General features: G+C 43.7%; 1 protein-coding gene across 2 annotated transcripts in view; it reads left to right on the forward strand.

Moving 5' to 3' along the window:
• Window positions 1-15412, forward strand: part of agap3 (ArfGAP with GTPase domain, ankyrin repeat and PH domain 3) — a 117530-nt gene continuing 102118 nt past the window's right edge. The window contains exon 1 of one of the 2 annotated variants that reach the window (XM_035169608.2): window positions 1-818. In XM_035169608.2, the coding sequence (XP_035025499.1) occupies window positions 458-818 (361 nt within the window). In that variant the 5' untranslated portion in view covers window positions 1-457. Of the gene's footprint in view, window positions 819-9390; window positions 9687-15412 lie in introns of those variants that run through there. The other variant, XM_035169610.2, reaches the window with a different exon arrangement.

Raw genomic sequence — 15412 nt, forward strand, 5'->3', positions numbered from 1 at the left:
GTTGCAGCATGCGGAGGAGGAGGAGGGCGCTGGGCAGGGACCACTTGGACCAGAGAGGACTGAACGCGATTTCATTTCAGCGCAGAGACAACGCGTTCGAGGCTGCGGACCAGGAGCCCATTGTCTCCTTCAGACAGAGGAAGACCGGGTTCAGACCACAACACGGCGGTGCAGCCCGTGAAGGAGTGTCCCAGACAAGTGGTGAGGCACCGCGGGTTCGGCCACAGACAGAAAGGGCCCTGGACAGATCTGGCCAATAACGAAAAATGAATCACAGTCAAGTTTTGATGATATGAACACGAGCCGCGTTTCGTTGCAATCGGAGACCAACTATTGATGCTCGCGCGCAGATCGTGTCCCAGCCCATCAGTTCGCGCGGACTTCTTTTGTTCCTGATTTCCACTCTCGCACATTCGCGTTGAGAAAGAGTTGCAGTCGCTCCGAGACAAACCCCGAGATGAATTTCCAGTCGAGCGTCCCAGTGTCCGGTATCTCGCAGCAGTCCCAGCCGGCCATGCCCACTCCAGGCACGGTCCCGGCGCCCGTCCCCGTCCCGGTGCCCCAGTCCATCCCGTCCCAGTTCGGATCCGGATCGTCCGCGAGCTCGGGGGCCGGCCAGTTCGGTTCGGGGACAGTTTCGGGCCAGGCTGCGCAGCCCAGCTCGCAGTTTGTTTTGTCCAACTCAGCGGCCATCAGGGCAGAGATCCATCGGTTCGAGTCCGTCCACCCGAACATTTACGCCATCTACGACCTGATCGAGCGCATCGACGACCTGGCCCTGCAGAACCAGATCCGGGAGCATGTAATCTCCATTGAAGGTGAGGGGAGGGAACCATACTGGCTTTTCACTGTCGAGTGCTACCTTTCATTCATTAAGGGCTGGGGGGGGGGGATAGTGGGGTGGTTGTGTGAGGGAGAAAGAAAGGGAGAAGAGGGGGGTCTCCTTTTCCTTCTTTTCCTTTTACGCACACTTGGAAACATTGTCACGGGCTCATTGCACAGTGTCAACATTCACACTTTGAGGTTGGGGGGGCGTAGCAGATCTCATTGTCCTGTCTATGGGCTGAATTGCCCCCGTGCACTGCAGTGGTAACAAGGAAATGCTCAGCTGCAGCCAGGAGAGGCAGCCTGTGCCTGCTGCTGCTTCAAGAAGAGGACGCTAAAGTCTGACCTCCAGTGAGGGTCCCTTATTTTATTTTGAACCCACGCCAGAGAAAGAGGAGCTGCCAAATGTTACACCAAAGTATCCTGATGATTGGACAATGCAGAGGCACACACTCTCTAAGACTGGGAGCAGCGTTGAGGAAATAATGATCCCTATAGGGATGGCATTGCAGTCATCACCGGGCACATTCTCTGTCACCCTGGAAGTCAAGTCCAAATGTCATGACCTGTCCGAGGGATGACGACAGTGGCTGTGAAGCTGGACCACACATGTACGTGGAAACTAACCACAGCAGCCCGTCAAATCCCAGAGGGAAGGAGCATCACGCACTGACATGTGAGTGTCTTAAATCATGGCAGCGGTTTCTTCAAGTCACCCACACTGACACAGCAGTCAGGGTCCACCACTGCCGATCAAAATCAGCTGTCATGGTCTGGAGGAGTGTCATAGCAGCTGTGCACCATAGGTTCCAATGTTATCCAGTGATAGCACATGAAAATCAGACACGTTTGATTTATTATGTTTCTAGATTTTAAGGAAAATGATGGAGATTGGCTCGACTGATTTGTTGTTGCTGTAAATTATGAGTTGACAGTGAAATAGCAGGGGTATTGTTTAGTATTCAGCTGTAATGGAAAGTACAATTTGAGTCATTTTTCTAATACATAGCAATGGGTAGTTTGGTCAGCATTCAACAACTACAGCTCCCATGAAGCACGTCCAGCAAACCAGTGGCAAAGACTCATGGGAAATGTTGTTGAATTTTAACAAGATAATGCAACTTAAAAGGAAAAAGGCAACACTTATCAGTAAATGTAGATTTGTAATATATAATTGTTATCAGCGGACCATAAGACTGTCAGAGAGGATCTAGACAATATTTCCTCTATATAGAAAAATGTATACACAAGCAGCTTTAGACATGTTTACATGGACAAGAATATTCCAATATTAACCTGATTAAGACAGAAGTCTGAATAAGAAGCTGCCATGTAAACAGCATGATTACCATAACCCTAATAAGGTCATACATGGACATGTAAACTATTGTGTGGCTACACCATTGCACATTGTACTATGTATATATTATTTGATTAGTTTTTACTTATTCATATCTTTAGATTGTTTTTTAGTTTGTATGGTATGTTTATTCTTTCAATCTATTATAATGAGCAGCTACAGGACGGCTTCAAACTGAATTTCCTTGTATTGTACTGGTAAATAAAATTCTTATTCCGATCTTAGTGGAATTTTGTCGACGTGTATACGTTTAGTTGCAATATAACGTCCCATTGAAGTCTTAGCAGCGTTTTGTGACATGGACATATGTCAGTTACCAGCTGCTTGACGACTCGGGCCCTGAGCTCAAGTGTAAACAAGATGGAGGAATAAGGAGGAGTTGACGCTTTCGCAAAGTTCGAAAGAAAACACTCAAAAGGGAACATGGAAGCATCGTGCATTAAACTATTTCAGGTTTGGCTTTTGACATTCTGGAGGGAACAACATAACTATGACATAGTGGATGTAATGTTGACATAATTAGACTATGCTCTGTAACATGTAGATGGGAGTATGAATGGAATATCCTGTAAGCAACTCATGTAAATATCATCATCGCAGTAATGTCTTATTCGGAATATAGTCAATAGTTGGAATATTGCTGTCCATGTGAACATAGTCACTGGTTATTCTTTAGGATTTATTGGGGAAACTGTCACTTTAAACTAACACTAAACACATATTTAGTGTTGTAGAGTGATGGAATAAGACCAATCACAATGGAAATGAATGTCATCCTCGTGATGATATATGATCAACTCATTTCCTTTAGGGTAGAGGGTGAATTTCAGTTTTCTTATTTATCTGATGTCTTGGGTTGGTTGCATAATTGAGTTAGTGAAGGCCTGTCTTTATTCTGCGTCTTGATGGGGTAACAGTGGAGCCTTTTATGAGTTATCTCTTAGATGTTCCTTTCTTAGAAACAGACGAGTGCTGCACACTTCATTCACAAAACAGTTTTCATCCAAACATTTTGTTTGTTCCTCTTAAACGATTAGCAAACACTTGACCCAAAGGAAATGAGCGCTCTTTCACTGTCAGGTCTCATACACTCGGAAAGTAAGAGAGTAATTTTGTGGCATTGAAATATAGTGTGATAATGGGTGAGTATTGTTTTTAGGTTGAGGATCTCTTTAACTTTAGGATATTGTGTTAACGTCTGAATATATACAGCCAACTAGCCAACACCACTGTTTTACTGGAGCTTCTCTTGGTGAAGAAGCTCATCCCTCTTGTTGCCGCAAGACATGCACTGAATTCCGGACATTCTCCTGAAAGGGGCTGTGTGAGACAGCAAATGTCCAAGTCAATCTCTCTGGACATTCTCAAGAGTCTTTCCTGCCAGGCCCCCAGTAAGCCCATTACAGCAGAATATTGTCCAGTGCATTCGCAAACGAGTGAGTGGGCTCATTGATGACGTTTCTAACACGTGACCGGCACTACATTTGGAAAAAAAAGGAAAAGATTACAAATATCTCAGGTGCCGTATACGTAGAAGATGCTGATGTAGATGTAAATTTGGAAAGTCAGTTAGATCCAAGAGCTTTTGGTGATAAGAACCACGTGATGTGCTGTAAACAAAAACGCGTGATTCCCGCACATACGTCATGTCCTACCTCCTGCATTCTCTGCTCAGGTGCCACACCTCACCTGAACGACCTGGGACATTTTCCTGTTGTTGTGAAAGCGTCTGTCTCAAACAATCTCCCCAAGTCTTCTCTTTTTCTGAAAACGGCTTCAGTGACATCGCAATTTTCTCGCTCGATGTGATGATTGGAAATGTGCAAAGGATCAGAAAAATGCTCTGACTCTCTGATTCCAAAACACTTAAGCTGATGCTTACCGTTTATGTCTGAGGATATAGCATTCCCCCAGTAGGTTGTCAAATTGTCCATGCTCGGCAATAAAAACAAAATGATGCTGCCGGCTTATACCAAACGTTGAACTGACAAATATTTAACCTTGAAGCCAAAAAAATCCACTGGCAAACAAAAAATAGGCCCAGAAAAGCAAAAGTAAACTGATATATGTATTTATCACATTGTAACATGGTTAGGGTGAAATATGGAGAATGGTTTTGAATTGATATTCCTGAGCATGCAGTGTGTCTAAAGGCTCAGAACATCTTGATTTCCCTCTCACATAAACATTGTAATTGCTCTCAGATCTAATGTAATAACTGTAACTCGGACTGCGACAGGAGACGTTGGCCAACTTCTCCTCACCTGCGCCATGGATCTGCAGAATCTGTTCCTCCTCAAACTTGCATCATTGCAGACTCTGTTGCTAAGGAACCAGCAGCTCATGCATTTAGCTGAAAATGCTGAAGAGAGTGAATACAAATTACAGCCCTTACAAAATGAATTCCCATCGTTATTTAGGCCTGGCTGTTGCTTTGTTGAGTAATAAGAGCTTCATATGATGATGGCACACCATGCTGGTTGTTGTTAGGTTTGTTGTTGTTGTCTGCCTCACATTGTTCCCTTCACAGTGATTGATATGCAGGTTGCTGCTGTGTGGTTTCTGTGAACCAGCCCCTGTTACAATTACAAATAATGTGCAAGAACAAGCGATGGCTTGTTTTTCTCTTTTGTCTTTTCTTGTGGATACAAGGCAACTGACGCCTATTTTTTGGGATTGAATAAGCTGTGATGATAATGACCAGGCAAAAAAATGTGTGAGCTTAATGGCAGTGCCAACTAGAGATAAGTTTATGGTAAGTGGATTGACTGTTAAAGTCTTAAGCTACGTATTTCACTACTAATCTAAGAAGCTTGAACAAACATCGTTTGGTTCGCTGTGAGGGGGGCCTAATATTTACTGCTGGGCCCCTGCTGCCTTCCATTTCCAACAGTACACAGAGCAAGCTAAAGATGGCCGCCTCGTAGACACGCACCAGTCCTCCAATACTGGAAAACCTGACCTTAGATTTTCTGTTAGTTTGTGGTAATTTGATGGTGCACAGCTTAAACCGGGAAAACACACGACATGAGCAAATAGCAAACTGTGTGAATAGCAAATAGAGGTGCTTGAACCAGATTCTGGGTCATGAGATAACGTAACAAGCCAGGAGGCGGGTGTATTCAAGTGGTGCCAATTCTCTGACGTTTTTCAAGTAATGACATAAGCAAAAAAGCAACTGACACGTAGTGAACTTGGGACTTAAGTTGCCCTCTTTACCTGGTTGGTAAAACAGACTTGTGGTTCCAAACATCTGTGACCTCTGACCCTAAATGACTTATGAATAAATCTTGGGAATGGCTTCATCTGTATATGAGAAACCAGCTCATACATACATTTTACCAAGATGGAAAACCATCAGCATTTTAAAATACATCATCAAACACATTAACCAACAGATTAGCAAACAGCTTGATCCCGCCAAATAATTATAAATATATTCACAGTTTCTACGATGCAATTCAGGGCTGAACTGATCACAATTCGGAACATTGATTTTTTGGAAATGAGTAATAATAGAAAGTGATATAAAGATTGAATTAGAAAATAAATCTGAATTCTTGCAATTACATGCAGTTTAAGAGAATAAAAACTAAATTTAGTTGTCTGCATTGAAATGTGTAGAATAAGCATCCTCTTCAATGACAGCCGAATCTCTCTTGATATCCCAGTGTTCAGACATTACAGGGTCCGGCCCTAACCCCTCCCCATCTCAAAGCCTCACTGTAACGTGGCATGGATGATGCAGGGGGAACGTGAGGTTTGCCGCAGATGAATTTTCAGCTGTCTGTCAAGAAATGCAAGTGCATCTGAGGATTGCTCCCCGGCAGTGATCAGCTGATGGCAAGTTAAACTCCTTCCAATGACTCACACATTGTCATGGGGAGAAACGGGACGTAAATAGCAATGGAAGTGTGAGGTAAACATTTCCACCAAATGTTCTGCGCATGGCTGTATAAATAGTGCCTGGCCTTTCATGTTGAGGCATAATTATAGTCTGCAAAGTTCAATTATGCTCATTTTCTGTGTAAAGCTAAGGAAAGAGTTCTCATAATGCACCAGTGTAATGTTTGAAATTGCAGGTACATTTTCTACAGAAGAATGAATGAATATTATGTGTAAATATGTTTCTCACAGGCTCCAAACTGAATCGGTGTCTTCTGCTGTTTAAACCTTGAACTTGAGTTGTGGACCAGGTTTGCTCTGGGAATTGATTGGAGGGTCACTTCATATGAGGAGTAAAAATCCACATCACTCGGAGGCAGCTGCAGAGATGGCATCTATACTCTGATTCCAGTTATATTTTTAGCCATTCATTTCAAAGTGGAGGAGCGTTCCATTAACAAGACTATGTCCTGGGAATAGTTTCCTTTGGTTCTATTTGCAATTGGAGCTCTGATTCTTCTACCCTAATTTATATTCCTGCCCAACCTGTATAGAATGAGTTTGATTTTTTTTGTTTTTGTACATTTAGAAGCATATGAAGTACAAAAGCACTGTAGTGTATGTTGATGTATTGCAAAGGGCAATAACTGCACAGGTCAGTGATGGACAGGGACATTTTTACACTTTTAGCCTCGAGTTTGCTTTGCTCTCTGTTCACAGCGGGGGATGATTTCAGGACACTGACCTGTGTGTATTGTGAGGGGACTTCTCTTACCCCTAGTGTTGTGGGTTTACTTTGTTGTAATGTTTTCTTGTGTCTTGAGGAGCTGCTGTTTTTCATAAAGCTGCAACAAAAGCCCCAACTGACTTTCATGTGTCCAACTGACTGTCCAATGTAAATCCACTGCTACTCAAGAGGGGTTCTTGGGATTTCAAGAAAGGACTAATAAGCTTACACAATGGGACATTGTGTGCTCAAATAGCAGCAGGGACGACGCGGGGAGATACAAAAAGCACACAGACTGAAGCCTCGCAGCCCTCTGTTGGCATTGTGTGGCATGCAAGCAGCTCCCTGTTACACACTTCTTCTCTCTTGTCCTCAATCACCAAGGAGGGCATGAGCAGAGCGCTCATCTGCTAATCACAAGCAGACAATTATGATAATGCATCTTTCCGTTGCCGCAGAAAGCACGATTCATTTCCCCATGACCACCGAGATCTGAAACAGAAACATCTTAATTAACACTGTTTTCATTGACCACATGCTGTCAGGCTGCAGCTTTTAATTCAAGATTCATGATGGTGAGTGTAGTACCAGATAAATGCAGGCCGGGTTTCTGGAGGTTTTCCATTGATGTGTGCATGGTTGCGGGGTTTGAATTGGCTCTCATGCACGGGACCTTGTCAGTGCGGGGCCATCTGTGTCAGGAGAAATCTGCACAATGAGCTCATTATATTTCAAAACTGTATCTGTGAATATGGACTAGAAACTGTTGTAGAGTTAGAAATGTCTCGTCAATACCACCAGCTGCGTCTCCTACACGGTGTGTCAATGTAAATTGCTGTTAATGTGGAACGCTGGTGTTTATAGAGCAGAGTGGAGCAGCTCAGTAAGTATTTACTAGTTGTAGATCTTGTGCCCAAATAAAGCCTCACACAAATACATCTGTGAAGCATGGAGGAGGTCCAACCATGGCCTGTTGGCTCCCTATTTCATTTTCTGTGTGTGCTGAGCCACATACACAGCACAGAAACTAGATACTAATTATTTTCCCATTCTACTGAGACACTGTACATTGCATAAAGACTAGAAGCAGGTGTAAACAGCTACCTTTGCAATCTCTAAAGCTGTTTTTCAAGAGGGGCTGTATTTGAGGATGCAAATATCCGAGTCAGATGCTCTCTGGACATTTTCTGGAACCGTTCCTGCCAGGCCCCTAGTAAAATATCTGGAAACTGTCCCAGTGAGCCCTTGTGAAAACACAGCAGGACAATTACCAGCGACAGAGTGGGTGTGTTTATGATGATGCTGCAACACTAGTGAAACTGGAAGAATACAGATACCTCGGGATGAAAAAGAGTTGCCATGCACGTAGAAGACAGTGACAAAGATGTCAGCTTGGAAAGACGAGATTCGAAAGCTATTCGTGATAAGGATCAACGCCAGTGTCAGTGTTTTTTAAACAGTGTTACACATCCTGTCCTGCCCCCTGCATGTTCCACTCAGGCACCACCCCTCGCCTGAATGTTCCTGTTGCTGTGAACGCGTCGGACCCGGTCAATCTCCTGCCGAAAATGTCCAGGCCCCCAAAAAAATGGAAAGCGAATGGAGAGAATTCATTTTGACAAAACTCCACAACTTGTTTTGGGTAGTAGTTCACCAGGAAATTCATGCAACTCCGTGTAAAACTGCAAACGGTGAGAATTATACGTGATCTGAGTTGCGTGTGAGATTTAGAGGTGTTGATCTGAATGTTTTTCAGACAAAGCCAGGCTATAGCTGTTTATACCTGCTTCCAGTCTTTATATCAAGGTAAGCTATATGGAAAAAATACTCTTTAGCTCAATAATTGATGCACAGACATGAGAGGGGTATTTTGCTTCTCATATTACTCATGGAGAGAAAATAAATAAATGCACGCCACTCAACTAAATATTCAACTGTTGAGGTAGATGCTGAGCTATATGGATGTTAGGGAGTGGCACATGTCTGAGACTGATGGGCCTCGAGGACGTAATTATTTTGCTGCTGGTGAATATTTCTGAAAAGTAGAAAGTACACATTTAATTTCAGTTGCATGCGTGTTGTAATAAAAGATTGATCCAGTTCCTGAGGTGGGTGAAAAGCCGCTGAGCTGTATCTCACATCTCAGAGGTCTGGGGCACCACTGTCAAGCCCTGAGTCGAATCTGGTGATGGGACGTAACACGGATCAATCTGAACACCACAAACGTGCATGAAGGTCAAATCTTCCTTTGCTTAGCCGCTGGCTTGAAGAAATTGTCAGATCCTCGGTAGCTATACTGTAGCAGCCGAACCACTGCAGCGTTGTGCACGACCAGTATCATGTTTCAGCCATGTTTTAATCCTTGTGTCCAGCGTTGGAGGGAAAAAAAGAAAAACACTCCACATGTGCACGTCACAGGTTTATTCTGGGGAGAGTAGTTGTAACAGACGCCCCCCCCCCCCCCCCCCCCCCCACCCCGACAGATGCACACCAGATAACAGGGTTTGCACATGCCTCTCTTTCAAAAGACTCCCTGTGTTGTGATTGGCCCGGACAGTTTCTCTCCCCTCGTGCAGCTCATTACATCCCCATTGAAACGACTCTTGACCGCGGGTCGTCAGAGGTGATCCGGGCTGGTGAGCTGTAAACAGAGCCTCGGTGTGAGGGTCTGGGAGGTCTGCGGGGGTCAGAGTGCCATTTCTGCATCAGCCCTACTGTCCTCGCCCCGCTGCAGCGCCACAGCACTGGCTTATTGAATGTGACACTATCCTCCACAGCAGAATGTCCTCCATTGTGCCAGTGAACAAAGGCGCTCCCTCTCTCTCCCATTGATGGACAGCTAATTTTTTTCTTGTGTTCTGAATGAGGGGATGGCGGCCGAGCGAGCAGGTCAGCCTTTTTTTCTTTTTTTTTTTCAAAGAGAAATTTAGAGTAGGCTCGTCCTAATCTCTCATGAGCAGAAAGTAGAGGGTTGTTTTCTCTCCATCATTGTTAATGGCTCATGTGGAGTAGTTAGGATCTAATGTTTCATTGAGGGGAAGAGCCATTGGATTTTTGTGCCGAGTTCATTTTGAGTGACTGGGTTTTCAATACAGAATAAGAGACGTGTTTTTGTGAAATTGTAACGATGGGACTTTAACAATTCAAATGGCAGTGTGCTATAATATAGTACATGCAATACTGTGTGTTAATGAGTCAGTATTACTCCTCTATTGTATAGTATTCACCATCAAACAGTCTTTTTACTCCAAGTACAGTGGAATCACTCAATGATGACAATAACTCTTTGTAAGACAAAACAAGCAATTACAAGACCTCACCTAAGACTGCAGATGTCATTTTAGCCCAATTTAGCAATTAGCCTGTAACTATTTCTCATTTTCAGTATTAATTATTTTGCCAAATATTTTCCAGGTTAATTGTTTTGTTTTAAAACATCTGCAAACAGTGAAATAATCATGTTTTTATTTCCCACGGTTCTTCAACAGTTCAAAATACAAAAAAACAGTTGTATGACAACGTAAAACGTCATATTTTTCAAAGACTTCTGCAAATATTTGGCATTTTTGTTAAAAGAAAGACAATTGTCAAAATAGCTGCACATTAATACTCTGTCAAGTGATTGTCTTGTGATATTCATAACATCCGCTTTTTACAGTATTTGTTTTTAAGGCAGAGACGGTTGTTAAAATAAATGTTGCCATAGGCTATTCCTCTCTCTTTTTTATTTTTTTAATTTGTGCATCATCCGTATCCTACGGTGGAAGTGCTCATGTTTCCTGCCAGTGGGGTAGGGCTGGAAACAGATGGCTGCTGACAGAGGAAGGGGTTTGGAAAGCAGTGAGTGAGCAACAGATGGAAATGCGCATATGCCTCCAAGTCCCCTCAGCCTGCCAGCAGTCCCGTGACTAACTGTGGGAAGATTCAGGCCTCATCCAGGTTGGGGACTGTTAGAGGATCATGGTGAAGAATGAAGTGTCCTCATGATAGAAAACGTAACTTTGGGTGGACTCAGACCTCATTTGATTGGGGGATGAATGTTGAATCGTGGCAATGAGCTGGGAAAGCAGGAGCATTTTCAGAAAACGCTCTTCAGAAAAGCAAGCAGGGATATTGTTTTAGTTACCTTCTTCTTTAGGAAAAAAATAAGCTGCAGTGGTCTTTTCTCTTTGAAGGGAATAATCAAACAAGGACTTCTCTGGCCCTCGGGGAGCACATTTTCTCCTCTGAATAGGAAAAGGCCAGATAGAGGAAGTGTGGCCTGCAGTGTGAGAGGCCGTAGTTCTGCAGACTACAGTATGCAAGCTATAGCTTTGGTGTCAGAAGGCTTTTTTACTCTTGCTCTTGAAGTGCCATGTAATTGAGAACACGCAGACTATTTAAAGGTTGCAGGGCCTTGGAAAATTCAATGTAATTCCCTCAAGAGCTCAGGGACATGTCGCCGTTTTTTCTCTCTCTCTCTCTCTCTCCTGCATCAGTCAATCTTCAAGGACGTGCCCCCAGTTTGTTTGTTTCCACATGAGGCTTGTGGAGTTTTTCATGAAAGTCTCACTGTTCTGAAGAGCTGTAGTGTTCATTATCTGGCAGAACTACCTCCGTAAACATGGAGGTTCTAAAATCAAAGACATCAAAGCAAGTTCAAATGGCCACTATGGTTTATTTATAGTAGTTGAGGCTTAATGTGTATTTAGCAGTTTGACATTTGCTCCTACACTTGGCTGTGAATAGAAAACCCTCTCTGTTTATATTATGTTACATCTCCTTAGTTTATCCTAATTGAAGTGAGAATAGTTGAAGTGTTGGCAGCACTACGTTCCTGAGGTGAGGCCTGTTGTCAGTCTGGTGTGTTTAACATGTGCCAGCTGACTGTTATCAAACAGGTCCTACATTCCTTTAGTACATGTCATTGTTTTGATGGTGTTTCGACATGTCCTCCGGCCTTGTGCTCGCTGTCTTTAAACAGTTCACTATAAAGCAACATGTTTGTGTTTTCTAGTTTATTTTAGCTGATTGTGGGGAAAGAACACGTCATGTGGGGGAGTGCTGCGGACAGTTGGTTTTAATAAATATTAAAGTTTGAGTCTGTGCTGGAGCATCTGTTACTCAGCTTACGTCTGGATTAGCTGTGATATTTTAGTCACTTGTTTTGTGAATCATAACCAAACTCTGGTGGAGGGTTTGTTGTGAGGAGATGTTTTATTCTGTGGGAATCATTAGAGCGGAAGTGTAATGTGACCCCCCACATTTAGTGTTTATACCCCTGTTTCCTGCTTTCTCTGAATGGAATAAGCTGAAGTTGTTCCACTGCTGAATCCCCCTGGCCGTGACCCAGGACTGGTGGGGTATGTGAACTGCGTGTACAGCCCCCTCTTGGAACACAGCGGTTCCCATTTTGGAGCCGACATCTGAGGGGTTTTCAGAATGGCCTCTTAAAAAAATCACAGGACCTCGCCTCCGAGCTGTAAAGATGTTCTTCCTGCAGCGGCTATGTGGCTTAATGTTCTTCACTCTTTGCATGTCTGGATTGGTGTTTGTTTCCTTTATGTAATTTATCAATAAGACCTTGAAGATTGAGCTTTGAATAGACTCTAACATCAGTGGTGCACAAACCAGATGCTGCGCTTGACTGATAAACACATTAATAATAAGATCATACTTAAAACCCTGGAATATTGTTATTGTCCAAAAACATTTTTTGTTTTGAGCAAAAGGTTGAATCAGGGGTGGATTTTACGGGGGGTCAGGGGGGTCCCAGAGAACGACAAAATGTCCTCACAATGATGGTATTGGCCCTCTTTTATCATAAATAAAGGACTACCTCAAGTCCCTACTTTGCAATGGTAAACATAAAAACATTTCTATTGGACCAGACTGCATTTTGTTTTTCTTTACGACCTCGCACTTGAATCCTGTGTGAATCGAACTGTGGCCATGAGCCGCTGGAGCTGCGTCTTCCTACAGCCAGGAGATCTATACACAATTAAAATGTTCATGACTCTCTTCATTTTCAATGGATTTTTCACATTTTGTATATTACATTGGCATATTATATACTCATCTGGTTTTAGGGTCTAAGTTCATCATTGTGTGCAAAAACCTCATTATCTAACTTTTCCAGAGGCATAATGGTTAATATCTCTTTGTTTGTTGGAGTGTTACAAAAGTGGAGCCCCTGGCAAAAAGACGCCACATTTATCTCAGGGTTCAGCCAAAATTACTGTGAGCCACAAAATGCCAGGACACAAGAGACCGACGGCAAACATCAGAAGACAGAAGTGAATAAAGTCTGAAGAAGTTGTTTATAAGAGTCATATTCTCGACAGCCTGCCAGTTAAGTTACTTTGGAGGTTTGGAAGAAAAAGGTTAGTGTTCATCGTGAACCATTTATTTTTTCCTAACTCAGAGTTTCTGATATGAGGTGGTGCTGCAAACTGAGTAACTGTATGGTCCTCTGTGTGAATGGACTCTCTGCTGAGCCCATTCGATATGAGCTGTTCAGAGTCTTGCTCAGGGCTGTGACAGTGCGGCTTCTCCACAGCCCCGGTTTTGGATGACGACATTTTATTTTCCTCGCTGAGGCGCCTGGCGCGAAAAGTGCACTGTTCAGCAGCCCGACGCTGTTCTCGGAAGATGAGCTCTCCACTCGATCTTGTGTTCGTGCACTGGAACAAACTGCTGCCCTCGAATAAAATACCGCACAATTAAAACGGAGGAATTATGGCGCTCCGTGATGCCACACCGTACATCTCAGGACCCACTGTGCTCCTGGGCCCATTCTGTTGTGAAATTGGACCAACTGTTGTCTAGAGATGCCCCCCCCATCCTCGCTGCTGAATTAAAGCACAGAGCTCCATTTGTATCCATTTTGCAAGACGTTTACAGCACATTTATTTCTTCAGAAAATTGGTTTCTTAGCAGCGCTGTGCTGTCGAATTGCAGAGCTCTGCTAATGCAAGTCCTTGCACCAAAGAAGAGATGGTTTGAAGCGAGCAATAACTCACATTACTGCTGTTTTTCTAGGGCCTCTCTGAAGGTTTTCTCACTACTAAATTGTGGCTTTTCACATATTTGGCTTCGAGAGACCTCGGCTCAAAAAAGGGTAGCGTTTGTTTTGTCAGAATCTGGCATGAAATCTGGCTTTGGCCTAAGAAATTGGCGGATAATCTGGGCCCGAGATAATTCAAAGCCACATTTTGTCTGTTTAAACAATAAAAAAAAAAAATCTTCCTGTGGTCTCTTCATGCCAATGGGGCTTTTAGTAAATAGGACCCTACCTTTAGTGGGCTGGCGAGGGAGAGTTTGGGCACGATTTGTGGTCCACACAGAAAACAAATCCCTTGGCCACACTCGCGCTATCACATTTTCAGATGTCACATTTGGGAAAGATCCATCTGAGTGAAATCTTGGTTTACGTTGTCAGGACAGACGTGGGTCATTTAGCATCAGCAGCCCCGAGGACCTGTCCACGTGTCTTTCTACGCAGAGAAACCGTGAGGTGAATATTTGTGCAGTGTAGGTGCTGTGGTGATGCAGATCTCTGTCTGAGCGTAGTGCAGATCTGCTGGCGGACGAGTAGGCAGTGGCATGTGTTATGTAACACTAGTAGGTGGCTGGAGTAGCTCTGCGTGAGTGTGTTCGTGGTGTTGTCTGGATGTGTGAATTTCCCCACACACACAGGCCTTTGCCCCTGGATGGATGCGGTGGGGGGTTGTGGTTTGATTCTTAGGGGGGGTGGTAGGGACGCAGAAGGTGACGGAGCAGTGTCATGTTGTGACGGAGGATCATGAATTGGGGTCATAGAGGGGGTGGGTGGCTTTGCCGTCTAGGATGCCTTCTAACACTACATGTCAGGCACAATCAATCTACACCATTTTGTAGGATTATAGCCACCCCTCTTTCTCTTCTTCTTCCTCTCGGTATCTCTGTAGCCTCTGTGCAGATAATTGACCTCCCATCACACTGACTGCCGCCTCAGACCCTTTTGTTTGCAGCTGGTCCAGGACTAGACATCCTTATTTCTGACAAAGGAAGGATCAGATCTCTTCAGATAGAGTACCCAGAGGGCGAGTCGACCTGAGGCTGAGTGAGCCACAGCTACTGCTCCGATTTGTTTGGATAGACAGGACAATTCAACACGGTATTTGTTCCCTAGAACATCGGCACAGGACTGTTTGCAGCAGGGAAATTACAAGTGAGAGACATTTCAGCCTTTCAATCGACTGTGAACATCCAATCATTCCCCTTCCATATTCTTTTATTTCAGTGTGAGTTCACAGGGAGATGGAGGTTGAACTGTGTGAGAGGCAGACACACACACAATAACTACAGGCGTTAGTTAAACTATTAGTTGATAAATTAACATGTCGATCATTGGAAAACTAATCTACAGCCATTTTTATTGATTGTTAATCAATGGAATTGAAGGGGTGGGGCAAAATATCAATACGGCATTATATCATTGTCCTGACTCATGAGATACGATTATCGATACGGCACCAAATGTCGATATTGACTTACAGTTTGGACTTTTGCCAGTTAATGGTTGTTTTACATTGAAATGATGGCACATGTGGACATTGACAAGTTACAGTGTGTGTTGCTTATCCTAGTTACCT

This window comes from Hippoglossus stenolepis, chromosome 11 (genome assembly GCF_022539355.2).
Source record: "Hippoglossus stenolepis isolate QCI-W04-F060 chromosome 11, HSTE1.2, whole genome shotgun sequence".
Lineage (NCBI taxonomy): Eukaryota > Metazoa > Chordata > Actinopteri > Pleuronectiformes > Pleuronectidae > Hippoglossus > Hippoglossus stenolepis.